Below are 17,140 nucleotides of genomic sequence, written 5' to 3'. Positions count from 1 at the left end.
CAAAGCAGTGCTAGTGAGACCCAGTTCAAAGAGGTCCTCAACCAGAATGCTATGCTTTACCTTGTCGAAAGCTTTAGACATGTCGACAAATGCTACTCCTGTGTGCTGCCCAGCGGCTTGTGCTTCATTGATGTTCTCTACAGCTAGCACTAAGGCATCTGCTGTGGAATGCTGGTGTCTGTAACCAAACTGACTAGTAGGCAAGAAATTGTTCTTGTTGAGGTACTGCAGAAGCTGCTTATGAACAATACGTTCAAGCACTTTCGACACTATCGGCAATAGGGAGACTGGTGGGTAATTCTTGGGTTGGCTGGGGTCTCCAGCCTTGAACAGAGGCCGTATCTTACCCACCTTCATTGCCGCAGGAAACTGTCCTTCTCTCAATGACTTATTAAATAGTAGCGTGAGTGACGGTGCCAGGATGTCAGCATGCATCTGGAGGAGACTTGCTGGAATATCATCACTCCCAGTGGCTTTTCTGGTGTCCAACTGTTCCAACATTTTCCGAGTAGTTGCAATGGAGACAGGCAAGAATTCCGAGAAGTGCACCGCAGGTGGAGGCCCAAGGGGTAGGCGTAGCTGTGCAGGGCAAGCTGGATCTTCCACAACTTTCGAAAAAGTGTCTCGAATCGCATCCACCGTGCACTGTGGATCCCTATACGTCGACTGTTTGCCTGTCAACTCCTTGATTATTTTCCAAGTCTCTCTGGCATTTCCAGTACATTGCTGAAATTTGGAGTTGTAGAATTCCTGTTTCCGGGTCCTGTTGTAGCTAGTTGCCGCACGTCTGGCTGTACTAAATTCAGCATAAGTCTCCTGTGTCTTAGCAGAGAGCCACTTTCGGTGCAACCTATTCCGCTTGTGTAGTAAGTACAACAATTGCCGGTCAATCCACGGCACTGAAGGCTTCTTCGTTCTGTGATTACTTTGAAGTGGGGCATGGACATCCAAAACCTCAATAAACCGGCTAGACCACTCGGTCCACATGGCGCTTGGGTTGCCGGTAATACTACACAAGTTCTTCTGGGTTTAGTCACGCCGGAAGTGATCGTGGTTTATCCGGTGATAGTTGCGGTATAAACGTGTGGTGTCAGATCCACGAGGCACAATGAGGTGAAAGTCACTGGCCACGGCAGCATGGTCACTGAAAGCGACCGGGATGATCTTCGCTGTAGTGGAAGGATCAAAATTGTTCAGTATCAAATCGAGGGTGCTGTCTTGTCCTGTCGAGCTAAATCGCGTAGACTTGTTGACACCGTGATGCAGAGCATAGCTGTTCAGCAAGTCAGATAAGTAGTGATACTGAGGGTCCCTGGCACTTAGGTCAATATTCACATTAAAGTCACCACAAACGATAGCATTTGGCTGTGGCCTTAGAGCAGCGCAAAGATGTTCGTCTAGCTTGTCCCAGTAACCCACAGGTTCAGATGGAGGGCGGTAGATCGTTCCAACAAGACAACTGCGGGGCCCGCAAGCGACTTCACACCAGCACCTTTCCACACCATCAGTTGTTATGTCGTCTCTTGGTTTTACCGGAAGACATGACTTCCAGTATATGCAAACTCCTCCTCCTACTCCACCACTACGGTCTCTGCGTGTTACATTATATCCAGTCAGGGCTATTTCTTGGTCCGAAACAGTGGCGTCGAGCCAGGTTTCGTTGACACAGACTATATCCGGGGCGTTGAGTTGTTGTGTGAGCAGTAGGATGTCATTGAGTTTGTTACGCATGCTCCTGATGTTGAGAAATAGAACGCGAATGCACTTGGGTGGGTAGGAGAAGGTAGTGGAACTGACGGACTAAATGAGTCAGCAAGGGGGTTAAGATTGGGAGTTTTATTAGTTTGTCGTCCAGAATCAGGAAGGAATGGTGGCGCAAGTGGATTGAGCGACGCACTCAGTTCTCTTGAGTGATGCGGTCTGATTTGAAGCGCCATTCACGAACCGAAATGCCACTTGGCCAGAAGTCTAGACTCTGGACCTTCTGCCAATGCTCCTCCGAAATAACAAGGTGGGCATACGCCAGACCAAAATACCGTGCCGCAGATACTGAGCATTTGATGACAGTCACACTGCGGTCCTCGCACCATTTAGCGATTGAACCTGCCGAGCAACCGACATCAACACGGCCAACGTAGACGGCCTTGCACCTTAGCCGACTGGCACCCCTTAACCGGTCGTGCTTGCGTGCAGGGCGCTGATAGCAAGATGTCACCGTTGCCTGAAGTGCGGGCTCCGTTACTGAGCCTGCATTCGTCCTGTCTGGTGCAGCCTGGGCAGCCTTGGCACGAAAGCCATCGGTAGCCGGCGCAGCCGCAGCCCTGGAGTAGGAGTGGGGGTGCATCTGCGCCTGGCACGCACCCACAGCCTGCGCGGGCCGTGGATGCACCCGCGGTGAAGGACTGGTACAGGCTGGTTGGGTGCCGGCCAGGCACTCCTCCAGCTTCCTTACTCGACTGCAAGTTACGTCCGTGCTAGCAGCCACACGTCGGATTTCTTCGCCTTGCGACCTGATCGCTTGCTCCAAGGGTCCGGTATCCGTCTTCTCAAGCCTTCTTTCAAGAATATTGAGTCGAGTATCCAAGCCATTGAACGAGTTACTGACGGCTGACACCTCCTCACGGATACGAGCAATGGAATCTAGGACCGTTTCCATGCGCTCTTCTAAAAGATCGCTCATACAGGTGCGGAACTGTTTCATGAGGTAGTCTGCATTTACGATGCCAACAGAGTCCGGTGCGGGGAGCTGTGTCGGCGACTTTCGACCGGTACCAACGCCAATGCTGGAAGCAACACTCTCAGGCGACTCCGACAGCTCTCCCAGCTCAAACACAGGTCGAGGCTGTACATGTGCGCAATCCCCGACAGCACCCGCACGAACATGCCTCCGTTCCAGAGAGGCAGCACTTGCTGGCGTTCCAGCTAGAGCCTCCAAGGCCCGCACCATCCCCTCGAACGACATGATTGCTCTGTAGCTGTGTTGACGTGGTTTCAACAGCGCGCGCCCCTCACGCCTCTCACTACTACACTAGTCCCATCGAACAGAAGTGTGAATGCCAAGCCAGGTGCGCAAACAGCAAACAGCACACTGGGCTTGTCCGTGACAACAACGTAGTCGGTGTGGCAACTAGCGTCTCCAAAGCACACCCGGCCGACGAGGAAGGCTACACACAGCTACCCAGCTTCAACAAACGGGAGGGCAGCCTAAAACTACAATGTCAATGGAGAACCGGCCGGACAATTAATCACCTGGGTCTCAAGAATAGCAGAGCAGGCCAAATCACCACCGATAAAACAACTGCAGCCGACTTAAAAAGTCAAATGGAAGGTAATAGGGCAAGCTACGTGCCAGTAGAATGAACCTACACGATGGAAATTTTCAAATCTCAGGAGAGGCAAAAACTGCATCCGCACTAATCTGTTGCTTGTCAACGCTTTCAGTTATCAGTGTCGGGGGGGGGGGGCAGGGGGCCTGGCCCCCCCCCCCCCCTTGAAAATTTCGACCTTGGTCTAGGATTACAGTAGCTTGTAGAATGAGTGCTCCAAATGACTTGGTGTGTCAAGTGGGTCACGCGTGCTGGGTACTTCTATACGTGTCCGGTCACTCCGGTACATGGTGTCACGCACTGAGTCTGTGCTAGTCAGCGCGCTGTGTACTGGTGTACAACTACTGTTGGCACTGCGAGCTGAGGACACGGCCGCACTTCAAACATGTGAAAAACGTGCCCAAATATGCAGGGCCTGGTACATAGTTCAGCGATCGCGTTGGGCTGAAGTATGGTGCACGGTGCTGTCGACTTCATCCTTCCTTTTTTCTTTTTCACTTGTCAGAAACTACAAGTAAACTCTCTCTAGCTCTCTACTTCGCTTGTAGCCAACGGGTTACCTTCAGATATGAGATGAAGAGGAAAGGGTTTGACATCAGGTCGTTCTTCAGTGGACCGGTAGATAAGAGAGCTCGCGTTGGAGAGCCGTCCAATGGTTCGTCGCGGCCGCTGTCGAGTGGAAATGTTCCAGTGCAGTGTCGTGAGAATGGAATACAAACTAGGAACCGGCGGATTCCGCTTGAAAAGGTGGCATTTTCTGCTCAAAAAGCAGTGAAATTGGCAGAACCATACAAACCTTATGGCGGGCAATTCCTCGAATTCTGCTCTATAATTTTATCCAAATACCAAACACCCATGAAACTTACCAGAAAAAGTACCGAATTCTGCCAATTTTTCTGCCGGCAGAATCCGCCGGACCCTAAAAACAACAGCTCTTCACAACTTCAGGACTTTGTTGTTGTTGTATTTCGTGTTTTGTTTTTTGGGGGGGGGGGGGGCGGATACTTTGGGCCCCCTCTTCGGTCAAGTCCTGGATCCGCCACTGGTTATAGCCACCACTATAAATAAAATCCAATCGAAATAGTGAAGTAGTAGCAACAAATGAGGCTAGTGGAGATGCCTCGCTGTCTCATGCCTTGCCGAACGTATGAATTGCAGATACCTAAATCCATTTGAGCCACCATAGCTGCCAGATATCTTCTACTACACAACCAACCCACAGCCATGTGGCTGCCATTGATACTGTTGTGAACCCTTCTGTTTCTCTAAATGTCAGGAACGAACGACCAGACGGCGCGAGGACAACTATTTACTCTCAACAGTATATTTTGACTTCCATTGAATAATAAATAAATAACACTAATAGCACCAGCTATTTATAGCATGCAAAACAGCGTACATGTTAAAACATACTCATAAAAAATGAGACATAACGTATACAGAAAAACCGCACACAGCGCATATGGCGTATTCCATGCAGCAACATCAGCGGTACGGCGGAGTCGAGGTACAACTTTGCAACGAAAACAATGCCATAAGCGCGAGGGCCTTGTCCACTTGAGAACTGGTCGTTGGTAACATTCTCCCCACCAAAGGGCTTCTCACTGCCGTACCGCTATGCCCACAAGTAAAAAAAATGATCCCGGGCTCTCACTGCGCGCCCAGACCGTGTCATCTCCTGCTGCGTTGGTGGTGGTGGTAACGGTGCTGACGGTTAATTGAATCAGAAGCATTCCGATGGCTTCCTGGCCACCCATCTGTATGCGTATTTGATACAGACCTCTAGGCACATTTCAGCTACGGAAAAAGTCGAATTTCTTTCCGAGTGATTAACCTTGAGCGGGGACTTTCCCCTCTCCTGACATGCTGAGTCACTTTGGCATGCTTTGGGCGTGGGCAGCATGAAAAAAACTCAAGGAAAATTTTTGGAATGTTTGCGATGAAGAAGCGAGAAATGGCTGGCGAGGAGAGAATTTCCTCGTATATCCAGCGATGGGGGGTGTATTTGAAGCTCCCTGGCGCTGGATATGTGATCTCGGTAGTGTCCTGTTGGAGCTCAACGTACGCAGCTCGGGGAGATAGTGAAATAGGGTTGATTAGAACCGAAGGTATTCTCAGAATAAAGTGAGTATTATTGCATTTGGGATTGATCGGGAAATTTTGTCCGTTTGTTCTCTTCTCTAAGAACTAGAAACTCGCTCTTACTCCCTAAGTGTAACTCATCCACTCTTTTGCGCTCCCCTCTCCTTATTGCTTTTTCTGTTTGGCTCACTCTACCAAGAGAAGTTAAGGATCTGACCTAACTCCGCCTGTTTAAGATCCGTGCCGCTACTTATGTACTACGACATAAATAGCTCGTTATCCACATGTCCTTTGCGTCTCTGTGTTTTTCACTGTTTTTACTTGACATTATCTTTCTTTACGAAGTTGTTGTTGCTGTTCATTTTGCTACTCTTTCTTTTTGCCTCCCCTAATTTTTATTTATCTCCGTGGTTGGCAATCACCCTCTCTCTTAACATTGGCCGGTGTTTCCACCGGGTCTTGAGATGTTGTAATAAATATAAAAATATAAAAAACAAAATGTGAGAAGGTATTTCACCGCATTACGAACTGAGGTACAGTCCTTTTATGTGAGATAAAGCAAAAGGGAACCTAAACACAGTGCACGAGTTGCAGCACAGGGATAATGCTAGCCATGGTACGCATCAAACTCGGAGTAAATCAATAAGTACGAGTAAGAAGACAATAGAGAATCGTGTGAATACTACATTTTACACAATTCAGGGTTTCGAAAGACCGATTCGATTTGTAAGCATTACGAAGGTCAGTACTATGACAACACATACACATTCAAAACACATTCCGAGGCTCGTCCGAGCTGCTTTGGCTGCTGCTTCTTTTCGCGATTTACCCCCCCCCCCCCCCCCTGCTACTCCAACAAGTCGCCATAGTTGCTTTTGAAAAGCAAAGCCTTCAAAATGCAGCCATTTATGCTTCATCCGAACTTACTGCTCGAGTGGAAGCCAGTGATTCCACTGCCGTATCCTTTCCTGAAATGTTGGCATCTCGCTAGAAGCGACACATTTTCAGTTCAGCCTCTGAGCTTTGAAGCGGGTCTGATAGTCCGGAATCAATCATGTGGAGGCGATCTTCGTCAGACATTTTCCTTTCAAATACCAATTTACTCTTTACCTCTTAGTTAAGTCCGATCAGGCGAGTCTCATTGACGTAAAAGGACGTTTTTTGGAGGGGGGGGGGGGGGGTTGGCCCCGCATGACGGCATGGCGCGTACCATGTAAGCACAATCTCAATCGAAGATGTTTCAAAAACGCTTGGTTGGCAGTAAATGGGACCTTCACTTTTCGACTAAATTAATTCTTTGAAAGAATACCACGGAACGTACAACAACTCAGGTATGACAAAACAAAACTAATTACGCTCAAATACATGATACAAAGATGCGGAGACTGAGAAATAACCGTTGCATTACCTTTTCAAAGGCTGTTCGATAACGCTAAATCAAACAAGTTTAATGAATCTTGGAAACATACATATTTTTAATAATATTTTTCATCGTGTAGAAAGGTAGGGCTACTGAAGCTTTTGAGGTAATGAATGCGTGTTCTGGGAGCGAATACAAAACTGACGTTCGTATTCGTGTAACAAACCTTGATATGTATACTGTTCTGCCAGTTTCGTGAGGAAGAGACAATTTCCAACAGGGTTTCATCCCAAGGGGTTCATTTAGATTTTGATGCAGTCGTGAATCGATCCTTGCGACTTTCATGTAAGTACAATGCCTCACTTCTATTATTGCGTATTTGAATGGCTACTACTCTTTTTTTGGCAATATACAAGCCTATCGTTCCAAATACGAATTAACGCAATGAATTAAAATGGAATAACAAAAACACTGGAAAAGAAATCAGAAAATGCATGTGTAAGATTTTCAAACCCAAATCAAAAATTATTCAAACACATTTTTTATAATTATTGGCTACTACTCTCCTTGTCGTCACCATATCTCGTACAAATTGTTCTGGTGATTTCGGCTATAGTAGTGGATGGGGATATCGTTCTGTTGGTCATGTGTCATATTTTGCACTATGCCTTCTTGTTTATTGTGTCTGTTTAGGTTGCAACTTTTGATACTTGGATTTCTCATCGGTATCCACTCCTTCTTGCGTGATTGCTTCTCGCTTCCCCTTCATTCCGTCTTGTACTTCGCCCCAAAGATGGTTATCGCAGAAAGCAAATGGCGTCTGGTTGACCAACGGAAACTCAATTAGTTCTCCTCAGGTATTCCGACCGTTGGATGCTGAGTCACACGATAAATAACAGATCTTTGGCGTTGCTGAACAGTGCAAGGTAACAATATAACTATATGCGCCGACTCCACGGAGAATTTCATCTTGCCGTCATCATTTGTGTTCCACACTAGTGAAAAAGTGGAGAACCAGTTATACGCGAGTACACCTGGATTGTCTTGGAAGACCGCCTTGAAGTCTAGCTGCAGAACTGTGTGATCCGTTTTTCCATGGCTTATTCCCGATCCATACGTGGAGGTGTCCGAAAATATGTCAAATCCAACCATCACATCTTCACAAATGAAGTTGAGGATATCTTCCACAATAGATGTCCTATCGAAGCAGAATAGGTCAGGAGTGTGAATCTGAATAACAATCAATGGTTTTGCCGTAAAAAGTGGCGGACCCCATTCGTAAGGAATGTCTGAGTCCTGATTTCCCGTACAGCTGAAGTCGGGATCACTGTAGTCGTTTTTATAATATTCAGGAATGCCGTCAAGTATCGTAGAACCTACAAAGTCAGGGTCTGGATACTCCATTAATTTTGTCAAAATTAATGCGATTTGAACGGCAGCCAATTCTCAATTCAGAGGTGGTATCCAAAACCGATTGTTTCACAAAGAATGAACACGAAATCTCTTTCATCACAAAACTACAAATAGATCGCAGTTGCTTTTTTGCCTCACGTTTTGTAAGAGAATTGCCGCAAGTTCACGCTATCTAGCAGAATGGTTGAGTCAACTGTTTTCACTCTTGCGAAGCGTCTCCATGGGTTGCACTGAAAATGGCGCTGAGATCACCTTTTGTCACCTACCACTCACGTAAAAAACGTTGTATTTCTCGCCGGCCGACCGCAGGGAAATAGGGGGGAAATGATATCTGGCGAATTTTTTAAATTTGAAAATATGGCATCTGGTGTGTTCTTTACTGTCGATTATTTTCCTGACTTCTTCAGTCAGGTTTGAGTCTCACCAGAGTCCCTGCCCGAGTCACGCTTCATTTCGGTCCAAATTATCATTGCTTTTATCACATTTTGCCGTGATGCGCATGCCATGCCTACATGATTCCTAATCGCCTTTTGGGATATACGCTCGGTTTTTTTCCCTCAAAACTGCGTTCTCCGACGCTAGGGTTTTTCCCGGCTGGCTCGGTCCAAGAAAAATAATCTGACGGTCCCAAGTGGTTCCTCATCATGGCCTATTTCCGCTATCCACTGGCACGCATTTTTTTATCTTAGACACTCTGTTCTCAATCCTTGCTTCCATACTTCACTCGTTATCCAGTTCACATCCGACTGCGGCCAACTCAGATCTGGCTGCGGCCAACTAGCATCTGGCTGCGGCGAACTACCCTTCACTTTGTGTGTTGTTGCTATTGATGTTTATTTCTCTGTGTGTGCCAGTAAATGTGGAGCGAGAAATGGCCATGCTCTTTGAACTGTTTTGCTAATACTTCATTATAATTGGCTTTGAAAATAGATGATTCACGGGAAAACCGAGTCAAAGTGGTAGTAGGGCACTATTTGGGGTGGTTATTAGCGGTAAATTTAGTGCCAAATTTGGGCTTTCCCAACTCGGCACAACCACGTGCTCTCACGCGAACTACATGCAGACACCACCAAAGACACTTCCGCTGAGAGATAGTATTTTTCCACGCCTCTAGACAGCTGTTTCGCTCCCTGCCGGAGCTCATAAGTAGAGGATGGTAATGACGATCATGGAGTGTAAAGGAGTGGTAATTCTTATACAACCTATCAGCGCAAGTGCGCGTTTTCCACATAGAACAATGGCATATTCAAGCTACTAGATGGTTATTTTGAGAACAGCGAGAAGGACTATTTGACGCTTTCATTTGTGGAGGAACACACCATACCGCCGACGCAAATCTTACGCGGAACGAGAGAGCTTGGAAGCTCAGGGCCCTGCGCTATGCTTTGTTGCGTAGCTCATCGTGCATGGTTAGAACTGATGAAAATGCTTTTTCCTTTGATTAGCTACATCATTGTATTGCAAAAAGGTTTCAATGAGATACTGAAGTAACGTCTTCTGCATAGCTATGGGACCGGCGCTGACTCTGCCGATCACGGGCGTTCTGGAGTCGACGGGATGTCTGTCCTGAAGTTTCCTGGGAACGGCGCTGACTCTGAAGCTTTTGAGGTAATGAATGCGTGTTGTGGTAGCGAATACAAAACTGACATTCGTATTCGTGTAACAAACCTTGACATGCTAACTGTTCTGACAGTTTCGTGAGGAAGAGACAATTTCCAACAGGGTTCCATCCCAAGGGGTTCATTTAGATTTTGATGCAGTCGTGAATCGGTCCTTGCGACTTTCATGTTAGTACAATGCCTCACTTCTATTATTGCGTATTTGAATGGCTACTACTCTTTTTTTGGCAATATACAAGCCTATCGTTCCAAATACGAATTAACGCAATGGATTAAAATGCAATAACAAAAACACTGGAAAAGAAATCAGAAAATGCATGTGTGAAATAAAGATTTTCAAACCCAAATCAAAAATTATTCAAACACATTTTTTATAATTATTGGCTACTACTCTCCTTGTCGTCACCATATCTCGTACAAATTGTTCTGGTGATTTCGGCTATAGTAGTGGATGGGGATGTCGTTCTGTTGGTCATATGTCATATTTTGCAATATGCCTTCTTGTTTATTGTGACTGTTTAGGTTGCAACTTTTGATACTTAGATTTCTCATCGATATCCACTCCTTCTTGCGTAATTGCTTCTCGCTTCCCCTTCATTCCGTCTTGTACTTCTCCCCAAAGATGGTTATCGCAGAAAGCAAATGGCGTTTGGTCGACCAACGGAAACTCAATTAGTTCTCCTCAGGTATTCCGACAGTTGGATGCTGAGTCACACGATAAGTAACAGATCTTTGGCGTTGCTGAACAGTGCAAGGTAGCAATATTTAGAAAAGCGATCCTGTCAGCTTTTCTATTATTGTGTTCACATGGCGCTACCTAACGACACCGCTATTCAGACACGTTGTCTACGTAGCTACGTAAGTTTCTACGTAAGATGCTCGGTACCTGGTCCTCGACCAGGGAGCTACTCCATGGCTCCTACCATCGCGCGGCCGGCTGGCCGCATGCGTGTGCATTGCAGACTTTTTGTTGTTGCCTTTTCGGATGTGCATGCACGAGGAACTTCCTTCTTTGGAACTGCTTCTTGCATGAGCTGTTTCGGATATTTCGTCTCCTGGCCTGGCTCATTTCGTTTCGGCGCTGCTGAGACCTCATTTCGCGGAATATTACTCAATGACAGGTGAGTTGACCAGTTCACTTTGATTCATTTGCTTGTGTTGACTCTTTCATTTACGAAAAGTGTGCTGATTTTGGGCGGAATGAAATAAATAATGGAAAAGCTGACAGGATCTCCTTTCTAAATTTAGCTTTTCCGCTGCCGAGGCCTCCTTTTACGGAATACTCAAGGACAGGTGATCTCTGAGTTGACCAGTTTCCTTCGATTCATTTGCTTATGCTCACCCTTTCACTTACGGAAACGTGTGCTGATTTTATTCGGATTTAGATCCATTTTTATCTCTTTGCCCTTGCCTACAGTGTGCGAAAAACGCGAGTTCACCTTCTTGACGGTAAGGCTTATGTTAGATGTGTTGTCGAAATACTCATATCCATTGCACATTAGTACGTTTCAAGTAAGGCACTGGTCAGTGGCATACTATCGTTGGCAGTTCCCAATCTGGAGGGAAAGGTTCAAGGACTCATTGACCGAGTTTGCCAAATAAATTCGCATATCAATGAAAATCTCCATTGTGGAGAGGTTCAGTAACTTGTTTGCTTCATACGAAACGAGCCAATGGGTGCAGTCTCGTCTCGTGAAAATCTCGTACTTGTATGATTGCATTTGTTTACTCGAGTCTGGGCTGTTCGATTTGTGAGTACCGCCGAGATTGCACTGCCCCAAATAAAGTTTCGTGCCGCCAAAGCAAGCATTACGATCTGCAATCTGTTTGTAGTACCTGTAGTACCTGCAAGAATGTGCAGTCCGTGTATCGTACTTTCTCTGTTGCTGTTTCAGTTGCCGTCATGTTGCTAAAGAAAGGTTCAGTAGAGAGGTTCTGCAAAACGAAAATTCGAACGAAGTTTCGCGACAGTCCTTGCGAAAGTGTGCACGAATTTTTGCACGAACTTTGCGTTCTGCACATTTTCGTAGTTTGCGCGGGCCAAGTGCACGTACGCCATGCCCCGATCTCACGAAATTTCCTACGACAGTTCATTTCGTGTTCCCTGCAAGTTTCGCTTCCAAAGTTGCGAAAGTTCGTGCGAAGTTTCGCACCTCCTGATGTAGAGGGAAAGTTTGTACGCATTTTCGTTTTTCCTGAACCTCTCTAGTGACTCTTTTGTTTCATACGAGACGAGTCAATGAGTCGGTGTGGCTTAGAATCTTTCGCTGTAGAATAAATCTATTCGTATGTCTAATTGAGAAATAATTGTATTCACTGGTTATAAAATAGGTTAAGACAAACTCACAGAATAAATACCATCGGTCCCTTGGTGTTCGTCCTAAAGAGGTTCGCCTGGATATCATTCATACTCGCCAAAAGATGTGTAAGATTTTATTATCATGGAGTGCCTTGTTTTTCTCTCAGTATCAGTACCTCCAACCATAGCCTTGACCCTTTTATCCTCAGGATCAGTGTAAGGTTTGGAACGAGGTGTCGGACTCAGCAATGTATTTGTTTACATTTTAATACATGTTTATTGTTCCTCCTTTGCTGTGTTGTCTTAGAAAATCGTGGACTAATAGTTGAACTACTTTCAAAAGTTGTATCGACATCAACAGGATTACGATTTCAGTGCAATATGATGGTGGATGACCTTATCACGATAACCCATGATTATAAACCAATATAAACACAGAATCAACAAAAACATATGCGACACGCACCTGGCGCATGGCTACATTTCTCAAACAAATCTGATCGAGGGTGGGGAAATCTGAAATATCTGAAAGGCAAGATAAATTTATGACAGTCAGGAAATTCTGCAACAGCAACATGCACAGAGTAAACTCCGTATAGAAAAGTATAACCACCACACATGTTCACCCGCAGGAGAACATGCATTATCATGTGCCATTTTCTGCAAGAAAAGGCTTGCACATCAATGCGTATAATACGGTATTGATATGATCAAGAGTACATAAACCTCTTGATATGATGTGAAGTCCATCATTTACATAAATGCCGGCTTTGAGTATCAAAGCCAAGTTAGCCCACGCGGGCACATGCGCAGTGATGGTCTCATGATGCATATCATTAATTATTATTCTGTGCCGAGTATGATCTGTAATTTGCATTTTTGCACTGCTGCTACTGTTGCCTTTATGCGTGCTGCAGTAGCTAGTTGAATGCAGTTTGGTTTGTCTTTCCTTTGGACAAGAAGTGCTTTCCGTGTCAGGCTGGTCATTTCTCTCACTTTTCTGTTCAGTGGTCCGTCCGTGTTCGGATTACCTTGCTACAATGCCTCCACGGCGAGACCGGTCGGCTTTCTCTGCTGCGCAGACCGCCGAGCTCCAGGCTCTTATCACTTCGTCCCTTTCCGCGGTGCTGCCTCAACTAGCTGTTGCCCCAGTTGGCGTTGCGGACCCGGCTCCCGTCTCTGCTACTCCGCCCGTTCTGGCAGAGCCAGAGCCAGCTGTCTCCTTGTTGGATTCATCGGCAGAAGGCGTTCAGGAGGAGCCCGTTCCCGCCTTACCTGCTAGTTTCGCTCCCGCGGTTCGCCGGCCTCCGGTTTCTCAATCTACCCCTGGCGTGTTGGGCGCAACAGCGTCGTTGTCTCCACCAGCCGCGAGCTCCGTCACCCCGTCTGGTCTCACCGCGCCTGGGGCTTCGACTTCGTCTCGTCCTCACCTGCCTGAGTCTGGTAAGCCCTCTCGTTCTGTCGATGTTTATAGCCATGTGGCATTGGCTCAGATCGCGAAAGTGTTGCGTGGGGACTTTATAGATTTGAGCTGTTTGTTGCCCCCGGTCATTGCGTCGACCCCCACTGCTGAGCCTCATCCTAAACGGATTCGCGTGTCCGAAGAGGACGGCGATTTAGTTATGACGGCGTCCTCGTCGTCACGGCTCCGGATCGCCTCGCTCCAGTCCTGGCTGGAGGCTTGGACGATTTATTGTTGTATCGTTGCCGATCAGCAACCGTCGAAGTCCTCCGAGCTGCTGGGTTACCAGCTCATTATTCTCCAGTCGGCTAAGAAATTCCGGTGGGCTGCGGTGGCCGATTACGACACCCAGTTCCGCCAGAGAGCCTCTCGGTGTTCGGAGGTCCTCTGGAACAAGACCGACATGGACTTGTATGCTCGCTGTTTTACGGGCCAGTCCCTACCTATTTGCTCTGCTTGCCACCGGCCCGGTCACCTCGCTGCCTCCTGCTTGTCTAGCCCACGTGGCCGGCAGCCACAGTCGGCTGCTAGGGCTTGTGATGCGTTCAACCGCGGACGGTGTAATTTTCGCTCCTGCCGATTTCGTCATGTGTGCTCCTCGTGTGGCGCGGGGGACCATCCACGCAGCCAATGTACTGCCTCCGGCGTTGCCAGCAAGTCCACGTAGTGTGCCTTCGGCTTCTCCCTTGTCTGAGCATCGCCCGTTTACTCCTGTCCATGTCGCCTCCCTGGCGGATGAGCTCCAGTCCCATCCTGACAGGGATTTCGTGGCCACACTCCTCAATGGCCTGCGTCATGGCTTCCGCATTGGTTATACTGGTCCCCGCTCTTCCCTCGTTAGCTCTAACCTTGTTTCCTCCTATGACAATCCTGATATTGTGAGTGAGTACTTGGCCAAAGAATGTGCTCGTGGCCATACCGCTGGTCCGTTCCTCCGGCCTCCCTGTGTTCCATTTCGTTCCGCGGGTATTGGTGTTGTCCCCAAGAAGTCAGGTGGCCACCGGCTTATTGTGCATTTGTCTGCTCCTGCGGGCCACAGCATTAATGACTGTATTCCAGCTGATCGCTTCCGCCTTATGTATATAACCGTGGACGACATCGTTCGGCATGTGATTCGTCAGGGAAAGGGTTCTCTAATGTTTAAAGTGGATATTCAGCACGCGTTTCGCAATATTCCGGTCCACCCTGCTGATTGGCCCATGCTGGGCATGGTGTGGCAGGGTCGTTATTACGTTGATAAGGTCCTCCCATTTGGGATGCGCTCCTCACCGGCTTTGTTCAACGTTCTCGCCGATGCTGTGTGCTGGATCCTGCGGCACAATTATTCTATTCTTTCCATGGAACATTATCTTGATGACTACATTGGTGTTGCCCCTCCGAGCTCTGCGCTCCCTCTCTCCACAGCGGCTATTCAGATGGCTACCGTTCTCCAAGTCTTTGATAACCTTGGCATTCCCGTTGCATCCGGTCCTGGCAAGGTGGTTGGCCCCGCCACCGTGGTGACCATTCTTGGTATTGAGGTCGACAGCGTGGAGCAGGTCATGCGGCTCCCCGCTGAGAAGTTGTCTGCTCTGCACTCAGCCCTGGCTGTCTGGTCTGCTCGTACTAGTTGCACGAAGCGGGAGCTGCTGTCTTTCATAGGCACCCTTTCATTTGCTGCCAAGGTGGTGCCTCCTGGTCGGACTTTCATCCGGCGCCTCATCGACTTGAGCTGCACCGCTCCCTCCCTGCAGTCTATCATTACACTCGATGCCGAAGCTCGCTTGGACATTGCGTGGTGGCGTCGGTTTGCTGCCACTTGGAATGGCCGTTCTTTCTTTCATGACCTCCAGTGGTCCACATCCCCTGATCTTGATCTCTTTACTGATGCTTCGGATGTAGGCTTTGGTGGCTATTATGCCCGCCAGTGGTTTTTGGGACGGTGGCCCGCTGAACTGCTCGACGAACCGATTATGGTTCGCGAGCTGATCCCTATTGCTCTAGCTTGCGCTGTTTGGGGTCATGCTTGGTCTGGCAAGCGGCTTATGTTCCATTGCGATAATGAGGCTGCTGTGCTGGCATGGCGGAAAGGGTCATGTCGTAACAAAAATGCAATGGCTATTATCAGATTTCTGCTGGCTGAAGCTGCATCTGGCAATTACATTTTGTTCATACGGCACATTGCTGGTGTAAATAATGCTGTGGCTGATGCGTTGTCTCGGTTTCAGATGTCTCGGTTCCGAGAACTGGCCCCCGCAGCCTGCAGCCATCCAGTACACGTGCCTTCCCCCAGCTCGCTGCTCTGAGTGCGGCCAGTGACGCGCTAGTTGAGGACTCCGTCTCGGAGCGTACCAAACAAACATTTAAGCCTGGTATTGCTGCTTATTTAGAGTTCTGCCGTTCTAACTCCATTGTGGCACTTTCTCCTACTACTGAAAATATTGTGTCCTTCACCACTAGTCTCTTTGTTGTAAGAAGTCTGTCTCTGTCATCAATTCGCGTTTACCTAGCGGCAGTCCGCTACTACCTGTTGTGCAATGGGGCGGCAGTGGATGTTTTAAAGTCTGCTCGCCTAACAGCAGTGTTGCATGGCATAGAGAGACGGCAACCCCCCTCAGCGTTGTCTCGGAGAGAGCTTTCGGTGGACGACTTGATCCATTTCCGGCGATACTTGCAACGTTCAAATTATGCATATGTGGATCAGACTATGCTGTGGGCAAGTGTAACTCTAGCCTTCTATGGCTTGCTGCGTGCCAGTGAGTATCTGGCGCCTTCTATTCACACGTTTGACAGCCAAAGAGCACTTGTGTGGACGGCTGTCAGTATTGCACCCGACTCGGTCACGCTGCGGCTGAAAGTCACTAAGACGCGCCAATCTGGCGACGGTGGAACTGTCACGGTGTCTTCTACTGGCGACGAAACGTGCCCGGTACTGGCAATGTCCGAATTCCGGCGCACGACAGCTCAAGCCTGCAGCGCTCAACCTGTGTTCGCTTTTGCTGAAGGGAATTACCTTACTCCGCCATGTTTGAACAAGATACTTCGTCAGGCTCTCAACTGCAACCAGGTGAGCTCCCACTCCATGCGGATTGGTGGGGCGACACTCCTGGCGTCCAGAGGTGCAAGTGAAGCGGTGATACGACGGGCAGGGCGGTGGCGCAGTACAGCTTCTGAGCGCTATGTTCGGCAAGTGGCCGGCATGCCACCCCAATGGACAAGTAGTGTAGCATCTCTACGTGACAGGGTGTGAGTGCAAGTGAGTGTTATGCTCTGCTGACATTTATTGATTCCGTGCCGATAGGCGGTATACAGATCCCTTCATTTAACTATAAGTATTAGGTGGGGTTTGCCATTGTCACTCATGTCGGCCCTGATAAGCAGTGTGATGGATGCGTTTGGCTCCAGGTGTCTGTTTTTGGGAGGGCCACGTATACATGGCTGCTGTGTTGCTGCTGCAATGTTGTGGCAGCGCCATCTTGATGTGATGGACTGGTGTTGTAACAGTGTACCCATTTGCTGTTGCTGGGTACCGTAGTTTGTCAGTTGTGCCTGTTTGAAGTTGCCAGGCCAGCTTGTATTGGTGCGTTCCCGTTTGCTGTT

At 48.0% G+C, this 17,140-nt stretch overlaps 1 protein-coding gene across 1 annotated transcript; it reads left to right on the top strand.

The window, feature by feature from the left end:
• Positions 1-16,247: 16,247 nt before the first annotated feature.
• On the top strand, positions 16,248-16,790 carry LOC135828005 (uncharacterized). Its single transcript, XM_065340442.1, has one exon. The coding sequence runs from the start codon at positions 16,248-16,250 to the stop codon at positions 16,788-16,790; it is 543 nt and encodes a 180-aa protein (XP_065196514.1).
• The last annotated feature ends 350 nt before the right edge of the window (positions 16,791-17,140 follow it).

Source organism: Sycon ciliatum, chromosome 12 (assembly GCF_964019385.1).
Source record: "Sycon ciliatum chromosome 12, ocSycCili1.1, whole genome shotgun sequence".
Taxonomy (NCBI): domain Eukaryota; kingdom Metazoa; phylum Porifera; class Calcarea; order Leucosolenida; family Sycettidae; genus Sycon; species Sycon ciliatum.
Note: the sequence above shows the minus strand (reverse complement) of the source record. Positions and strands in the feature narration are given on the sequence as shown.